The sequence below is a fragment of the Ochotona curzoniae genome, unplaced genomic scaffold (genome assembly GCF_017591425.1).
Source record: "Ochotona curzoniae isolate NIBS_2020 unplaced genomic scaffold, NIBS_Ocur_1.0 contig_2210, whole genome shotgun sequence".
NCBI lineage: Eukaryota > Metazoa > Chordata > Mammalia > Lagomorpha > Ochotonidae > Ochotona > Ochotona curzoniae.
Window position 1 is genome coordinate 33,641,413 of NW_024465369.1, and position 13,764 is coordinate 33,655,176.

General features: G+C 44.9%; 1 protein-coding gene across 4 annotated transcripts in view; it reads left to right on the forward strand.

The window, feature by feature from the left end:
* ITGA6 (integrin subunit alpha 6) overlaps nucleotides 1–13,764 on the forward strand; it is a 78,468-nt gene that overhangs the window by 42,238 nt on the left and 22,466 nt on the right. For 3 of the 4 annotated variants that reach the window (XM_040971720.1, XM_040971722.1, XM_040971721.1), the window contains exons 5-12: nucleotides 957–1,088; nucleotides 4,055–4,265; nucleotides 5,148–5,341; nucleotides 5,475–5,563; nucleotides 6,987–7,105; nucleotides 12,688–12,792; nucleotides 13,023–13,084; nucleotides 13,517–13,677. In XM_040971720.1, the coding sequence (XP_040827654.1) occupies nucleotides 957–1,088; nucleotides 4,055–4,265; nucleotides 5,148–5,341; nucleotides 5,475–5,563; nucleotides 6,987–7,105; nucleotides 12,688–12,792; nucleotides 13,023–13,084; nucleotides 13,517–13,677 (1,073 nt within the window). Of the gene's footprint in view, nucleotides 1–956; nucleotides 1,089–2,879; nucleotides 2,997–4,054; nucleotides 4,266–5,147; nucleotides 5,342–5,474; nucleotides 5,564–6,986; nucleotides 7,106–12,687; nucleotides 12,793–13,022; nucleotides 13,085–13,516; nucleotides 13,678–13,764 lie in introns of all 4 variants that reach the window. The other variant, XM_040971719.1, reaches the window with a different exon arrangement.

Below are 13,764 nucleotides of genomic sequence, written 5' to 3' on the forward strand. Positions count from 1 at the left end.
AGTTCCCAAATGCCTGCAACAGCTGAAGCTGAGAGCCCTGAACGCCTTCAGGTCTTTGACATGGGTAGTAACAGGTTCCCAAGTACCTGAGCTGTGACTTGTGCCTGCCTCCCCAGTCTGCATTAACAGGAAGCTGGTCTATAAAGCAGGGCTGGAACTTGAACTGAGCGCTGCATTGTGGGAGGCAGGCATCCCCAGCAGCAGTTTTATTGCTGCACCAAACACCCACCTCAATGTGGTCATTTCAGTTCTGTACCGCAGGAAAGGCAACATTGATCCAGGACTACAGAAAACATCAAATCTAGGAGTATAGGGCCCAGCACAAAAGCTCAGTGGCTCTTGAGCTTGCAAGCACCTGGATCTCATATGGTCCCTGGTTTATGTCTTAGATGCTCCATTTCCCATCCAGCTCCCTGCTTGTGGCCTGAGAAAGCAGTATAGGATGGCTCAAAGCCTTGGGATCTTGTGTCCGAATGTGAGACCCAGAAGAAGTTCCTACCTCCTGGCTTCAGATTGGCTCAGCTCTGGCCATTGCACCCATTTGGGGAGTGAACAAGTGGATGGAAGATCTTTCTGTCTCTCCCTTCTATAAATCTGATCTACTTTAAAAAAATGTTAAAACTTAAGCTTATAATGAACTCATGTCATTTGTCATTAAAAACTAGTTTTCTGTAGATTTTTGTCTGCTAGGCATTTCATTTTCCATGACATTATAAAGATGGTTCCTGAAAATGCATGTTTTTTTAATTATAAGAATAACTTTGTTTCACATAAAAATTTGCATGAACATGTTTCATCACCTGAAAATTTTCTCTTAAGTCTTTTCTTCCGCTCACCTCTCCTCCTGAGTTCAGTGATAACATTGTAGGAGGGTGTTTATCAGGAACCATTTATTTTATTTTGTTTCATCTTCACTTTTTTTTCTTCTTGTTGTTTGTGCCATTTCATTCCTTTAGGCATTGTTCGTGTAGAGCAAAAGAATAATACTTTTTTTGACATGAACATCTTTGAAGATGGGCCTTATGAAGTTGGTGGCGAGACTGACCATGATGAAAGTCTGGTTCCTGTCCCTGCTAACAGTTACTTAGGTACGAACGAGCACAGACCGCTCTCCCAGTGCTGAAGTCCCTTTGGGTGGCTGCCCGCCTCCTTCCGTGCTCACAGGCCCCTGGACGTCAAGGCTGAGAAGAAGCCAGGGCAGGGACGCCAGGGGCCTGTGGCTGCACCTGTTGGACCTTGATGAGCCTTAGAGATTGCCTGGGACCCCATCCAAGGCGAAGCAATCTGCTGTTGCCTAGAACCATCCGCAGTCTTACTTGGAAGTCCATGGGCAGCTGAGAGGACCATCCATACAGCCATGATTTGCGGGTGGCTGTGCTGTCTACCCTCTCCAAGTGTGCCTCTTCCCTTGTGCTATTCTTAACAGCTCCATTTATGAAGTTATGCTTGGTGACCGGACAGGACCTCTAGGTCCTCCCTCTTCCTTTGCCATCCTCCATGGGGTGGCCCTGCTGCTGGCCGAGGGCGCGTGCCTGGTGGCTGAGGCTGAGCCAGTTTGCTCATGTGGCTTGGGGGGACACCCAGATTGTGTCTAAGTGCCAATTCTTTAACTCCAGAGGCTTGTTTGCATTACTAATAGGGTCCTAAATTATTCATGTGCATTATGGTAATTACACAAAGGCTTTTAAAAGCTTTAATTCTTGGTATGAGTTGACATAAAGAATAATTACTGTGCATTTCTTGGAAAATTGTAAAAAAAATCTTCTAAAGCTAAATAGTAGCCTGTTTTTTTTTTTTTTAAAGCAAGGAGAAAGACATCCATACATGAGCGATATTACTGGAATAATGGCGAGTAAAAGAGGAAAAAATAGTTATGTATGTGTGACTAATTCCAAACAATGGGCTAGTAGTAAACACATACTAAGAAGTTGTTCAAATTGTATAAATATCCATAACTCTTCATTTTAAAAAATTCCATTGATAAAACTTGTTCATATACCCTCATCTCTCCAAAAATAAAAATACAGCTTGAGAGTATAGGAAAAAAAAAATTAGATTGATTCTTGTTGTCACACCTGCTGTGTGCTCTAAGTCAGGGACTGTGTAGTCAGTCCTCTTTGTATTTGCAAGACTAAAAATACTGTTAGTGTTCTTTTTTGTAAAAAGCTGATGCTTATCACTGCGACTTGGCAGCTTTATTTCCTAGTCCAGGATGACACCATTAGCAATCCTGCAGGCAAGGATAGAAATGCTTGTGGGCCTGCTAAGGTGAGGGGGAGTGGTGGGCTGTGTGAGGGGTGCGGTAACAGGCTTGCTGGGCCTTGCAGGCCATGAAGGGGCGTGCAGGGGAGTGCTCCTAGTCTCCAACGTTTAACCTGAGCTTTCTGAGTAAGCATGAGCAAGAAACCAGTGTTGGAATATATGTTCATCGACCTCTCTCTTTCCTTCAAAGTGTTATTTAGCGATCACATGTGAGGATTAGTATATAATTGTTCTGGTTAAGAAACCAACACTTAGCTCTCTCAGATGGATGCCTGTGGATTTTATGAGCATAGTTGCCATTGGCATATGTGAAAATACCAAGTGTTTTTAGTTTCGCTACTTTGAGAATGAATTTCCATGAAAAGTAGACATAGAAGAAAGAAATCCACTTTGTTGTGTGCCAGTGTGCCTGGCTGTGCTGTGTGTGAGGCTGTCATTTCCAGGGAACAGTGGGTCTGGGGTGGATGAGATCAGCCGCCTGAAGGATGGCAGTGAGCAGAGCAGCCCGCCGTTGGCGCTTGCGGCCTCGGCATCCTCCCGGAGAGCACGGCTGCTGGGCTTCTCACCAAGCGTAATTATTTTTTCTCCCATCTCTTCCATCCTGTGCATGCGTGCAGGCCTGCTGTTTCTGACCAGCGTTTCCTCTACCGATCCTGATCAGTTTGTTTATAAAACACGGCCTCCCAGGAAGCAACCTGACACATCCCCTGATGTGATGATGAATAGCTACCTAGGTTTGTGACCTCTGAGGTGACAAATAAATAGTCTTGGTCATGGTCATTTAGAAAAAACTTTTTTGATCCATACAGAGCATAAATCTTTTTATTTTCTGTTTCATTTCAAGTGAAGCATGCACAGAAGGCATGCCAGGGTGGAGGCCCTGCCGCCAGATGGGTGGCAAAGCTGCCGTCGGCTGCCTCGCCCTGCTCTGAATGCGTGGCTCATCTGATTTCTCAGCTCGCTTCACAGGCTGAGAACTGCAACAGTAGCGGTGATACTTTCCAAACCTAAAGCACCCAGGGAAAGTGGGTGAGCCCCTGTGTTTGGCATTTGCCCTGCCTTTCTGTGGGAAGACATTACTTAACCAATTTTGAGAAGGGGATTTCATTTGCTTCCCACCAAGCCTCAGGTTCTGAAATCTGGCTGGCTAACTGGGTGCTCCTAACATCTTCTGCTGTCTCAACAAGGATGTGGTTGGTCTCAGCCACAGCTTGAGTCACCTCTATTGTTTGTACCAGGTTCTCAGTCACCATGTGTCCTCAGCCATAGTGTGGTGTGCATGTTCGTGTCGCAAAGTTCATCCAAAATCATGAGGTGCCATTCATGGTGATATTGATGATGTTAGCATTTGTGCTTGCCTGATTACCCAATAGACCAAGGAACAAGGGAGTCATTGATGTAAAAACTCTGCTCATTCCATTGTAGCAAAGCACTGTGGCAGACACACCACTGTGCAGCACGGCCAGCTTGTCTTCTCCCTAGCTGTGATGTCATGCCCCCAAGATAATTCAGTATCTAGCCTGACCCTTCTTTACTGTTGTTTTAGTAACAAAATGGGGTCTGAATTGATTCTTAAAATGTACGATTCATAATTCAAATCATACATGCTCAGCAGCATAGACAGAAATTCAGCATCATAACATCTGTAGAAAGCAAGGAAGGAGCCCCACAGTAACTCTGACTTTGTGTCAACGTTCTTAGCTGTGGGTGAAAGAAGAGGGAATGATGGAGTTACGATATGGGACTTCGTGAACTATAGGACCTATGTAAAAGGCTGTATTTTCTTTTCTAGGTTTTTCTTTGGACTCAGGGAAAGCTATTGTTTCCAAAGATGAGCTTACTTTTGTATCTGGAGCTCCAAGAGCCAATCACAGTGGAGCTGTGGTTTTGCTGAAAAGAGATATGAAGTCTGCACACCTCCTCCCTGAGTACATATTTGATGGGGAAGGGCTGGCTTCTTCATTTGGCTATGACGTGGCTGTGGTGGACCTCAACAAGGATGGGTAAGAATGCTGGAGTGGATTTGACTAAGGATTGGTATGGCTTTGACCGGCTGCTATAGGGCTCAACATGGGCCATCTCGTGAGGTTGGGGGTTCCCAGAGTATATTGGTTATATATGAATATATCTATATATAAAACATCTCCATGGTTTGTGTGATACCCTCCTTAGAATGTGAGACTACATTGGTTTTATTTTTAAAGATTTATTTCCTTATTTAAAAGCCACAGTTTACAGAGGGGGAATGGTGTGACGGAGAGATACATCTTCCATTTACTGGTTCACTCCCCAAATGCCTGCAACATTCAGAGTTGGACCATTGTGAAACCAGAAGCTAAAAACTCAGTTCAGCTCTCTCATGTGAGTGTCAGGGACCCAAGTAATGGAGTCCTTTAACTGCTCAATAGCAGGCAGCTGGAGTTGGAAGTGGAGTTGACACTCAAACCTGTGTACTCCAATACAGGAAATAAGCATCCCACGTGGCACCTTCACCACTGTGCCAAATGCCTGCTCCTGGTCTTTGGTTTCTTAAGGGGCTGCTGGAGCACCAGAAATGTCCTGTTGACCATAAGGATTGGTGACCAGGTCAGAATGTATTTCTGTGGCCGCTGGTGCCAGATGAGGTAGATTAGAGTGAGGGATCTTCACTGGGGGTCCTGCCGCACAGTGGTTTCAGCTTGAGGAGTTGACTTTGGGTTCTTACTCTCAATCTTTTCCTTGGGATATTTATTACAGGCTACCTTGATTTTGTTTTGTTTTGTTTTGTTTTTTGTCTTTTCTCTATCTGTTTGTGTCCTTAATACCTGAGCTGGGGTGTATTCTCCCTTAGCTTGCTGGCATTTTTAGCAGATGATTCACAGGTTGTCCTTTTGTTGGATCTTCAGGTGGCAAGATATAGTCATTGGTGCTCCACAGTATTTTGACAGAGATGGAGAGGTTGGAGGAGCAGTGTATGTCTACATTAACCAGCAAGGCAGATGGAATAACGTCAAGCCAATTCGTCTTAATGGGACCAAAGACTCTATGTTTGGCATTGCAGTCAAAAATATTGGAGATATTAATCAAGATGGCTACCCAGGTAGGTAAAATGGTCGTGGCTTCCAGATGGGATTTTTGGTTGTTACAGTAATGAGTGCTTCCCGTTGTCTTTTAAAAAAAACATTGGAATAGTTTCAAAATGTAACGTTTATGAAACTGTGCTGTTTCAACAGATATTGCAGTTGGAGCTCCCTATGATGATATGGGGAAAGTTTTTATCTATCACGGGTCTGCAAGTGGAATAAATACCAAGCCAACGCAGGTAACCCATCACCTTGTGTCTATAACTTGTCTTAGCTTTAAAGCCTTGTAATAGGATATTTATATTTAAGTGAATTTTCTTACTAATGTTTTATTTGTAAGCCTCCAAGTATGAATTTTGCTTTTATAAAAAAAAACATATTGCTGGAAAACAACTTTGAAGCAGATGTTTAATTGCACTGAGTTGCTTGTGTTAATTGCAAAATCTCTTGGATAAATGAGAAATCAAAAAAAATTGAAGGACAAGTTTGTCTTACCCTGAAAGGGTATATGTGGGTAATTCCAAAAGCTCATGGAAAACAAGATTTTCAAAGGTAACTTGATTTTAGTGCATAAAGACCCAGCCTTTCCTTTTTATTATTTTTATTTTTGTTGATTTTTATGTAGTTGATCAGGGTGGGAAGGATCGAAGGTTAGGGAGAAAGTGAGAGCGTTGCTTTCACTTTTTCTTCCTCCGTATCTGGGGAGGATAAGGGGAGAAGCCACACTCAGCCTCCCAAATGCCTCAGCACCCAAGGGTGGGAATGGCCACCTGATATCAACCCAGGGTTCCCAGTGTGGAGCTTGCTCCAAACATTCTGCCTAAGTGGTTTTGATAGTTCTGAAATGCTGTCAATCTCACTGATCCAGGGATGAGAAAATCCTTCCAAGTTCCATTGGTTGTCATAGCCCACCTTAGGTTCTCCATAGTCAACACTTGGCTGGGGTAGTTGTCCAGTTTGTTCTGCCCTCCTTCTTTTGCTGTGGTACCAGGTGTCCTCCACACACTCCACAGTGGACTGCCATATTTTCCATGTGTATCTTGGCATGCCGTCCAGTGTTATCTAGATCACTGAGGAGGCACAGTTCTGACACGTGCACTCTACAGTCAGTCTACACATCCTGCCATTCTCCCCATGGCTGGAATTTTGAATCCAGCAGTTCAGTTGGGGGGAAATATGCCAAGAGACCTTATTTGAGGTGGTGCCAGACCTGACCCTTGTATGTGCTTGGCAGTATGGTGTCTGTCACAGTCTGTCACCCACATCAAACCTGCACATATACTGTTAGTTGCCATTGCTGAGTCAGTTCTGCCTTCAGCTCCATCTCTTATGCAAACGAATGGGTGCTGTGGCCCAGACCAACCCAGCTTGTACTCAACCCCAGTACCCATAAGTGTTGGAGGGTTCTATATGACTCAGCCTTTCTAATTTGAAGGTAAGGATGGAATGTACTGCCTTCAAGATTGTTTAACTGGAGCTGTATATGGAGAGATCCCATGTGTTCTAGGTGGATAATCCATGAACTTTCGCAAGTCCCCTCATCTTTGCCTTAGTAGTGTAGTAAGCAGAGATGCTAAAAGGGAACTTGTGTGTCTTCCTCAAAACAGACAAGAGGCTCATTTTGGTATCTCTGTGCCCATTCTGATGCATTGTTTGTTTCAGATTCTTGAGGGTACATCACCTTATTTTGGATATTCGATTGCTGGAAATATGGACCTTGATAGAAATTCCTACCCTGATGTTGCTGTTGGTTCCCTCTCAGATACTGTTACTATTTTCAGGTGCGTTGTTTCTGCCTTATGCATGTGCAGTTATCAGATTACCTTGATATTTTGACCTTTTGGATTGAAACTTGTAACATCTGCATTTCAAAGGCCAAGGCATAGTTATTTTGAAGACACTCATTTTCTTTTGAGGATAATATTACAGTGTAAAACACATGTTTTAAACACTGCTTAACTTTTTCCTTGAGAGACAGTGAGATCCTCTGTTTCCTTGTTCGCTTCCAAAATGCCCACAAGAGCTGGGGCTAGTCCACATGGAAGCCAGCAGCTTGCAACTCAGGCTGAGTACCTCACATGGGTGGCAACGACCCAAGGACTTGAGCCATCATCATGTGTTGCTCCCCTGGGTGTGCATTATCAGGATTCTGGATTGAAAGCAGAGTAGCCAACACCTGAATCAGGCGCTTGCTTGGAGCCACATACGGGGTGTGGGTATCACACGCTGTCATTTAACTGCTGTGCCACATACCTGCCCTGGGTGATTTTTTTCTTACCTGCCTTTGTAGCCATTTTGTAAAGAATATGTTAAATAAATTAACAGTTATATAAGCAACATGTAGGAAACTATTTCCCATGAGTGCTTGACACCGTCATGGCCCTGTAGTCTTCCAGAACACTTCTGGAGAGATTATTTATTATGTGATAGTAAGTGATGAAAGTCACACACATAAAAGAACAGTTGTTGAAGGGACAAAATCCATGAAAGCCATCCCATTTTAAAAACAAACAGAAAAAACAAAACTACAGGGATATGGACGGGATCTGAGGAAGCACCGAAGTGGATGAGCCCATGTCTGTGACATGGAGAGGAAGGGAGGGACGAGCTCAGGAAAGTGTGGATGCTGCCTCATGCTCGTGTCCTGGGCTGTTGCTATGCTGTGTGTACTTCTGACGGTGAGCTGTCAGGTGGTTATAAAACACTGTCTTTACATGCGTGTGTCTCTGCTGACAGAGTCGTCAACTTTAATGCAATTGAACATTTTTAAAAGGTGGAGGAGAGTAGAACAGTAGCAGGAGTGTCCATCAAAAAGCAATTGGCAGTTATAGTTCTAGTTTGAGACCTAACCTGCGACTATTAAAAACTTTGACTTCCTATTCTGAAATCTGGTTACCCAAGTTTCTCTTCAGTAGATGACTGGCCTGTTTTTTGTTTTGTTTTGTTTGTTTTTGTTTTAAAAGATTTATTTTATTTGAAAAGCAGAGATAGAGAAGGGACAGGAGGGAGAGATTAAGGTTGAGATCTTTCATCTGCTGGTTCACTCCCCAAGTATCCACCATGACTGGGCCTGGCTGAAGTCAGGAAGGAGCCTGGAATTTCTCTCGAGTCTCCTACCGGAGCAGCAGGGATCCAAGTACTTGGATCGTCTTCCACTGCTTTCCCAGACAGATTGACAGGAAGCTGGATTAGAATTGGAATATGTTGGGATATGAACTGATCCCCATATGGGATGCCAGTATTACTGATAGAGGCTTTAACTGCTGTGCCCCAATGCCAGCCCATATGACCTGTCTTCAACCAGTTGAATGTGTGTCCATGTGTAATTGATATTTTGATATCCTCTGTTGATAGTGCCTTTATTTCCTCTTGTAATAAGTGGGTAAACTGTGAACCCAGTAAACTTGTTCCTGCTTTCCTCACAGATATTACAAAAGTGAATTTCAACATGCTTTGATAACAAGAGGAGAATGTGTCTCCACATCTTAAAGCTGAGGAAACTGGTGTGGGCTTAGCTGGGCTTTCAGGCTGGGTTTGGTGAGAACAAGATGCAGGACCCAAACCTGCCCACTTCAAACCTGGACATTTCTCCCACAAAATCCTCCTAGAACTGCAGGACACTTATTGGACAAACAGCAGTTAAATGTGAGGCGGGGAAGACTGTAAGATTGGCTCTATGTGTTAACAACACTTTTTTTCATGATTCGCATATTCTATATGCTAAAAATTTTGTGTTTACAAAATAAGGTAGACAGAAGTGTTAAATGGAATTCATGACACTCACTAAAGCATTGATGCTATGGTACATGAAATACTGCATCTGTAACAACTGATTATAAAACACTTGTAAGACGGGGCATTGTGGTACGGCAGGTTAGGCCATGGCTTGGGCTGTGGCATGAGTGCCAGTTCAAGTCTCAGCTACTGCATTTCTTAAAGATTTATTTTTATTTCATTTTTATTGGAAAGGCGGATATACAGAGAGAGACAGAGAGGAAGATCTTTCATCCAATGATTCACTCCCCAAGTGAGTGCAACGGGCCGATACTATGCCGATCCAGAGCCAGGAGCCTCTTCTGGGTCTCCCACACGGGTGCAGGGTCCCAAAGCTTTGAGCCGTCCTTGACTTTTCCTGGGCCACAGGCAGGGAGCTGGAAAGGAAGCGGGGCTGCCGGGATTAGAACCGGCGCCCATATGGGATCCCGGGCGTGCAAGGCGAGGACCTTAACCACTTGCGCCACCGCACCGGGCCCAGCTACTGCATTTCTGATTGAGCTCCCTGTTAACCAGCCTGGGAAGCAGCAGATGGAGTTCGTGTACATATAGTTCCTAGCTCCTACATGGCAGACCTGGTTGGAGTTTCTGGATCCTGGCTTCACCCTGGTCCAGCGCCAGCAGTTGAGGCTATTTGGGGAGTGAGCCAGCAGATGAAGCATCTCTTTTTCTCTACGTTTCAAACAAATTTAAAAAAAAAATTTTTTTAAAGATCCTACTGAATGGCAAATACATGCATGCTCTCAAAACTCAAGTATCGGGCCCGGCGCGGTGGCGCAAGTGGTTAAAGGTCCTCGCCTTGCACGCCCGGGATCCCATATGGGCGCCGGTTCTAATCCCGGCAGCCCCGCTTCCCTTCCAGCTCCCTGCCTGTGGCCTGGGAAAGCAGTCGAGGACAGCCCAAAGCTTTGGGAACCTGCACCCGCGTGGGAGACCCGGAAGAGGCTCCTGGCTTCGGATCGGCATAGTATCGGCCCGTTGCGCTCACTTGGGGAGTGAATCATCAGACGGAAGATCTTCCTCTCTGTCTCTCCTCTCTGTATATCCGCCTTTCCAATAAAAAATAATAAAAATAAATCTTTAAAAAAAAAAAAACTCAAGTATCTGCAAAGGATCTTAAGAATGTTTTGTAAAGTGCTTATGAATAAACTATGTGTAGAGTTTAAGATCGTGCACCAACACATGCTTTTAATTTTGCGTGCAAGTTCATTTCCCATGAACTTTCGAACTAACCTTGTATGTAGTTGGTATCTTTGGAAGTGGCAACTTGTTAACTATAACGCCAAAGTAGAAAGATAAGCAGTGGAGGTGGGGGAACATGGAGAGCTGTGCCATTTACCACAAAGAAACTTGTGGCCTGTAGCTTACGACCACATCTATTTTGCAAGTTTGGGCTAGTTGTTTGGCATTTGCAGTGCATTTTCCTATAATAACACTATTCTCCCACATGGTTGGGCTTCCCCCAGACCTCCCAAAGGCAGCCTAACTGAATCTGCATGGTAGCCATTGCCCCCATTCTGAATTCTGACCTGGGAGTGCTGCAGCTAAGAGGTGAGAGATCTCCCCAGCCCGCCCTCACCTCCCCACCTGCACACTAGCACAGGTCAGGCTGTGAGCCCCCTGCCAGCCTTTGGCTACAGAATCCAGGGAGAATTCTTCAAGGAGAGAAAAGGGGTTTTTGCGGAATAAGCAAGGCTAAAGGTGTGAGATTCCTGCTGCTTGAATATGTGTAGAATTGGGGTAGCCAGAGCATGGGTGGCAAAGGTTAAAGGGTTGAAGTTTTAGATATATTGTGAGGATGGAAAACCTGTAGTAGATTCTGGTGCAGGGAGACAAAGATTTTTACTGGGGGAAGGGAGGTTGCCTGGGACTGTCCGTAGTGCTATTGTTCACATACATGTAGACACCCTGACAGTGAACATCCCAGGAGTAAGGTTTGTTTTGGGTGTAACTCTTTTGGAGTATATTTTGGCAAGATTACTCTTATTTTTAAAATACATGAATTGTTTGGCTCAGAAATGCTGTTAAGAATTTATCCTACCTGAAGTGTGTACATACATGTAGATGGAGGTAGTTGTCAGAGCAGAAATTCCAGCATGAATTTGCTCATTCAAGGGTTGGTGAAATAAAGGATGCTCCACTGATAATACTGCAGCATCACCTGCCACAAAACACGCTAGATCTGTGTCCATAGATAGGAGAGGACCTCTGAAATACTGATCCGCGGGCCCAGTGCAATAGCATAGCGGTTAAAGTCCTCGCCTTGAATGCGCCAGGATCCCATATGGGCGCCGGTTAGTGTGGCTCAACAGGTTAATTCACTTCCTGCTAGCACTGGCATTCCATATGGTTGCTGGCTCCTGTCTAGACTGCTCAACTTCTGATTAAGTTCCCTGTGTGTGGCCGGGGAAAGCAGTGGAGGATAACTCAAGTCCTTGGGCCACTCATGTGGAAGACCCAGAGGCTCCTGGCTTTAGATTGGCTCAGCTCCAGCCATTATAGCCATCTGGGGAGTCAGCCAGCAGTTGGAAGATTTTTCTTTGTCACGTCTCTCTGTTAATCTACCTTTTGAATAAAAATAAATGAACCTTTAAAACCACACACATGGGGCCCGGCGCGGTGGCGCAAGTGGTTTAGGTCCTCACCTTGAACGCCCGGGATCCCATATGGGCACTGGTTCTATCCCAGCAGCCCCGCTTCCCTTCCAGCTCCCTGCCTGTGGCCCGGGAAAGCAGTCGAGGACAGGCCAAAGCTTTGGGACCCTGCACCCGCGTGGGAGACCCGGAAGAGGCTCCTGGCTTTGGATCGGCATAGTATCGGCCGTTGCACTCACTTGGGGAGTGAATCATTGGATGGAAGATCTTCCTCTCTGTCTCTCCTCTCTGTATATCCGCCTTTCAAATAATAAAAATAAATCTTTAAAAAAAAAACCACACACATGCATACACATACAAGTTTTACATACATGTAAAATGTACATGCTCCACATCTTACTCTGTAAATTTATAATTAATTGAGCCTGGCACCATGGCCTAGTGGCTAATGTCCTCACCTTGCATGTGCTAGGATCCCATATGGGTACTGGTTCATGTCCTGGTAGCTCCACTTCCCATCCAGCTCCCTGCTTGTGGCCTGGGAAAGCAGTTGAGAACAGCCCAAATCCTTGGTACCCTGCACCCTGTGGGAGACCTAGAAGAAGCTCCTGGCTCCTGGTTTTGGATCAGCTTAGCTCTGGCTGTTGTGGCCACTTGTGGAGTCAATCAGTGGGCGAAAGATCTTCCTCTCTGTTTCTCCTCCTCTGTATATCTGCCTTTCCAATAAAAATAAATAAATATTTTTTCAAAATTATAATTGAGTAAGCACAGTACAGTTCTGAATGAATCTTGTCTACTTCTGTACGTGTCTATGCATTAACAGCTACTCACTTTAGCCGTGATAGAGATGGAGGCAGATCACACAGGTATGGCTCTGCTGCCCCACCTGTGGTTTTGAAGATGTCGGATGCAGCAACGGCCGAGTCTCTGGTAGGAAAGTGTCTCCCATCCTAGGTAACAAAAGGCTGAGTTTCCTTCTACTCCTTTGTTTTCAGATCTCGGCCAGTGATTAATATTCAGAAAACTGTCACCGTGACTCCTAGCAGGATTGACCTTCGCCAGAAGATGTCAGCATCGTGTGGGGCGCCCAGCGGGATATGGTGAGGGTTGCTATGTGTCCCTGGTACCTCCTCTGCCACTGGGATGACTGTGGCCCAGGGGGAAGATGGGAGTTGGGGTGCTGGGCCCAGGGTGGGGAATCTGCCCTGCACATACAGAACATCTTCCTCATCCACGGACAGTGGGCATATCTCATGGTCAGGGAATGTATCTGTTTTTTTCATTGCAAGAAAATATCTTTTAAGAAATACACATTTGATTTTTCTTACAGCCTCAAGGTTAAAGCCTGTTTTGAGTACACTGCCAAGCCCACCAGTTATAATCCATCCATAAGTAAGTACTTTTAGAAAGATCCTTTTTCCCCCCTCTCTGCCAGGTTGTAAGTGATCCATAAATCAGAAAAATGAAACTGCAGTGGCCCAAAACAGGCCCATCAGTTCTTGTCTGAGGAGTTGAGCACATGTGTTGTCTGCTGGCCACTGTTCTTGGCTGAGGGATTTTAACTTATGCTGTAGCTCCCTCAGGTGGCCTGATGAAAATTCAGCTTTAAAAAAAAATTAGCAATAGGAAGGAAAGGGCAATATACTTGGGAAAACATCACTAGATGGTGAAATACGTATTGCCAAAAATAGGAAGAGGAACAAAGACAGCAGGGATATCTGTTGCTCTATGGGCAGTTAAAATATTGAAAAGGAGCTCAACATGCTTGTATTCGTGTGCAAGCATTATGCTTTCAGTTAATGTGATTTTGGTCATTTTGTGCAGCAATTGTGGGCACACTTGAAGCTGAAAAAGAGAGAAGAAAACTGGGGCTGTCCTCACGAGTTCAGTTTCGAAACCCAGGCTCTGAGCCCAAATACACTCAAGAACTGACCTTAAACAGACAGAAGCAGAGAATGTGCATGGAGGAGACCCTGTGGCTGCAGGTGAGGCTGCGCCGTCACCGGACTTGGGCTGGTGGTGACCCGTAAAGATGGCTGAAGAGTATTTGAATGTTGCATTAGTCGATACCA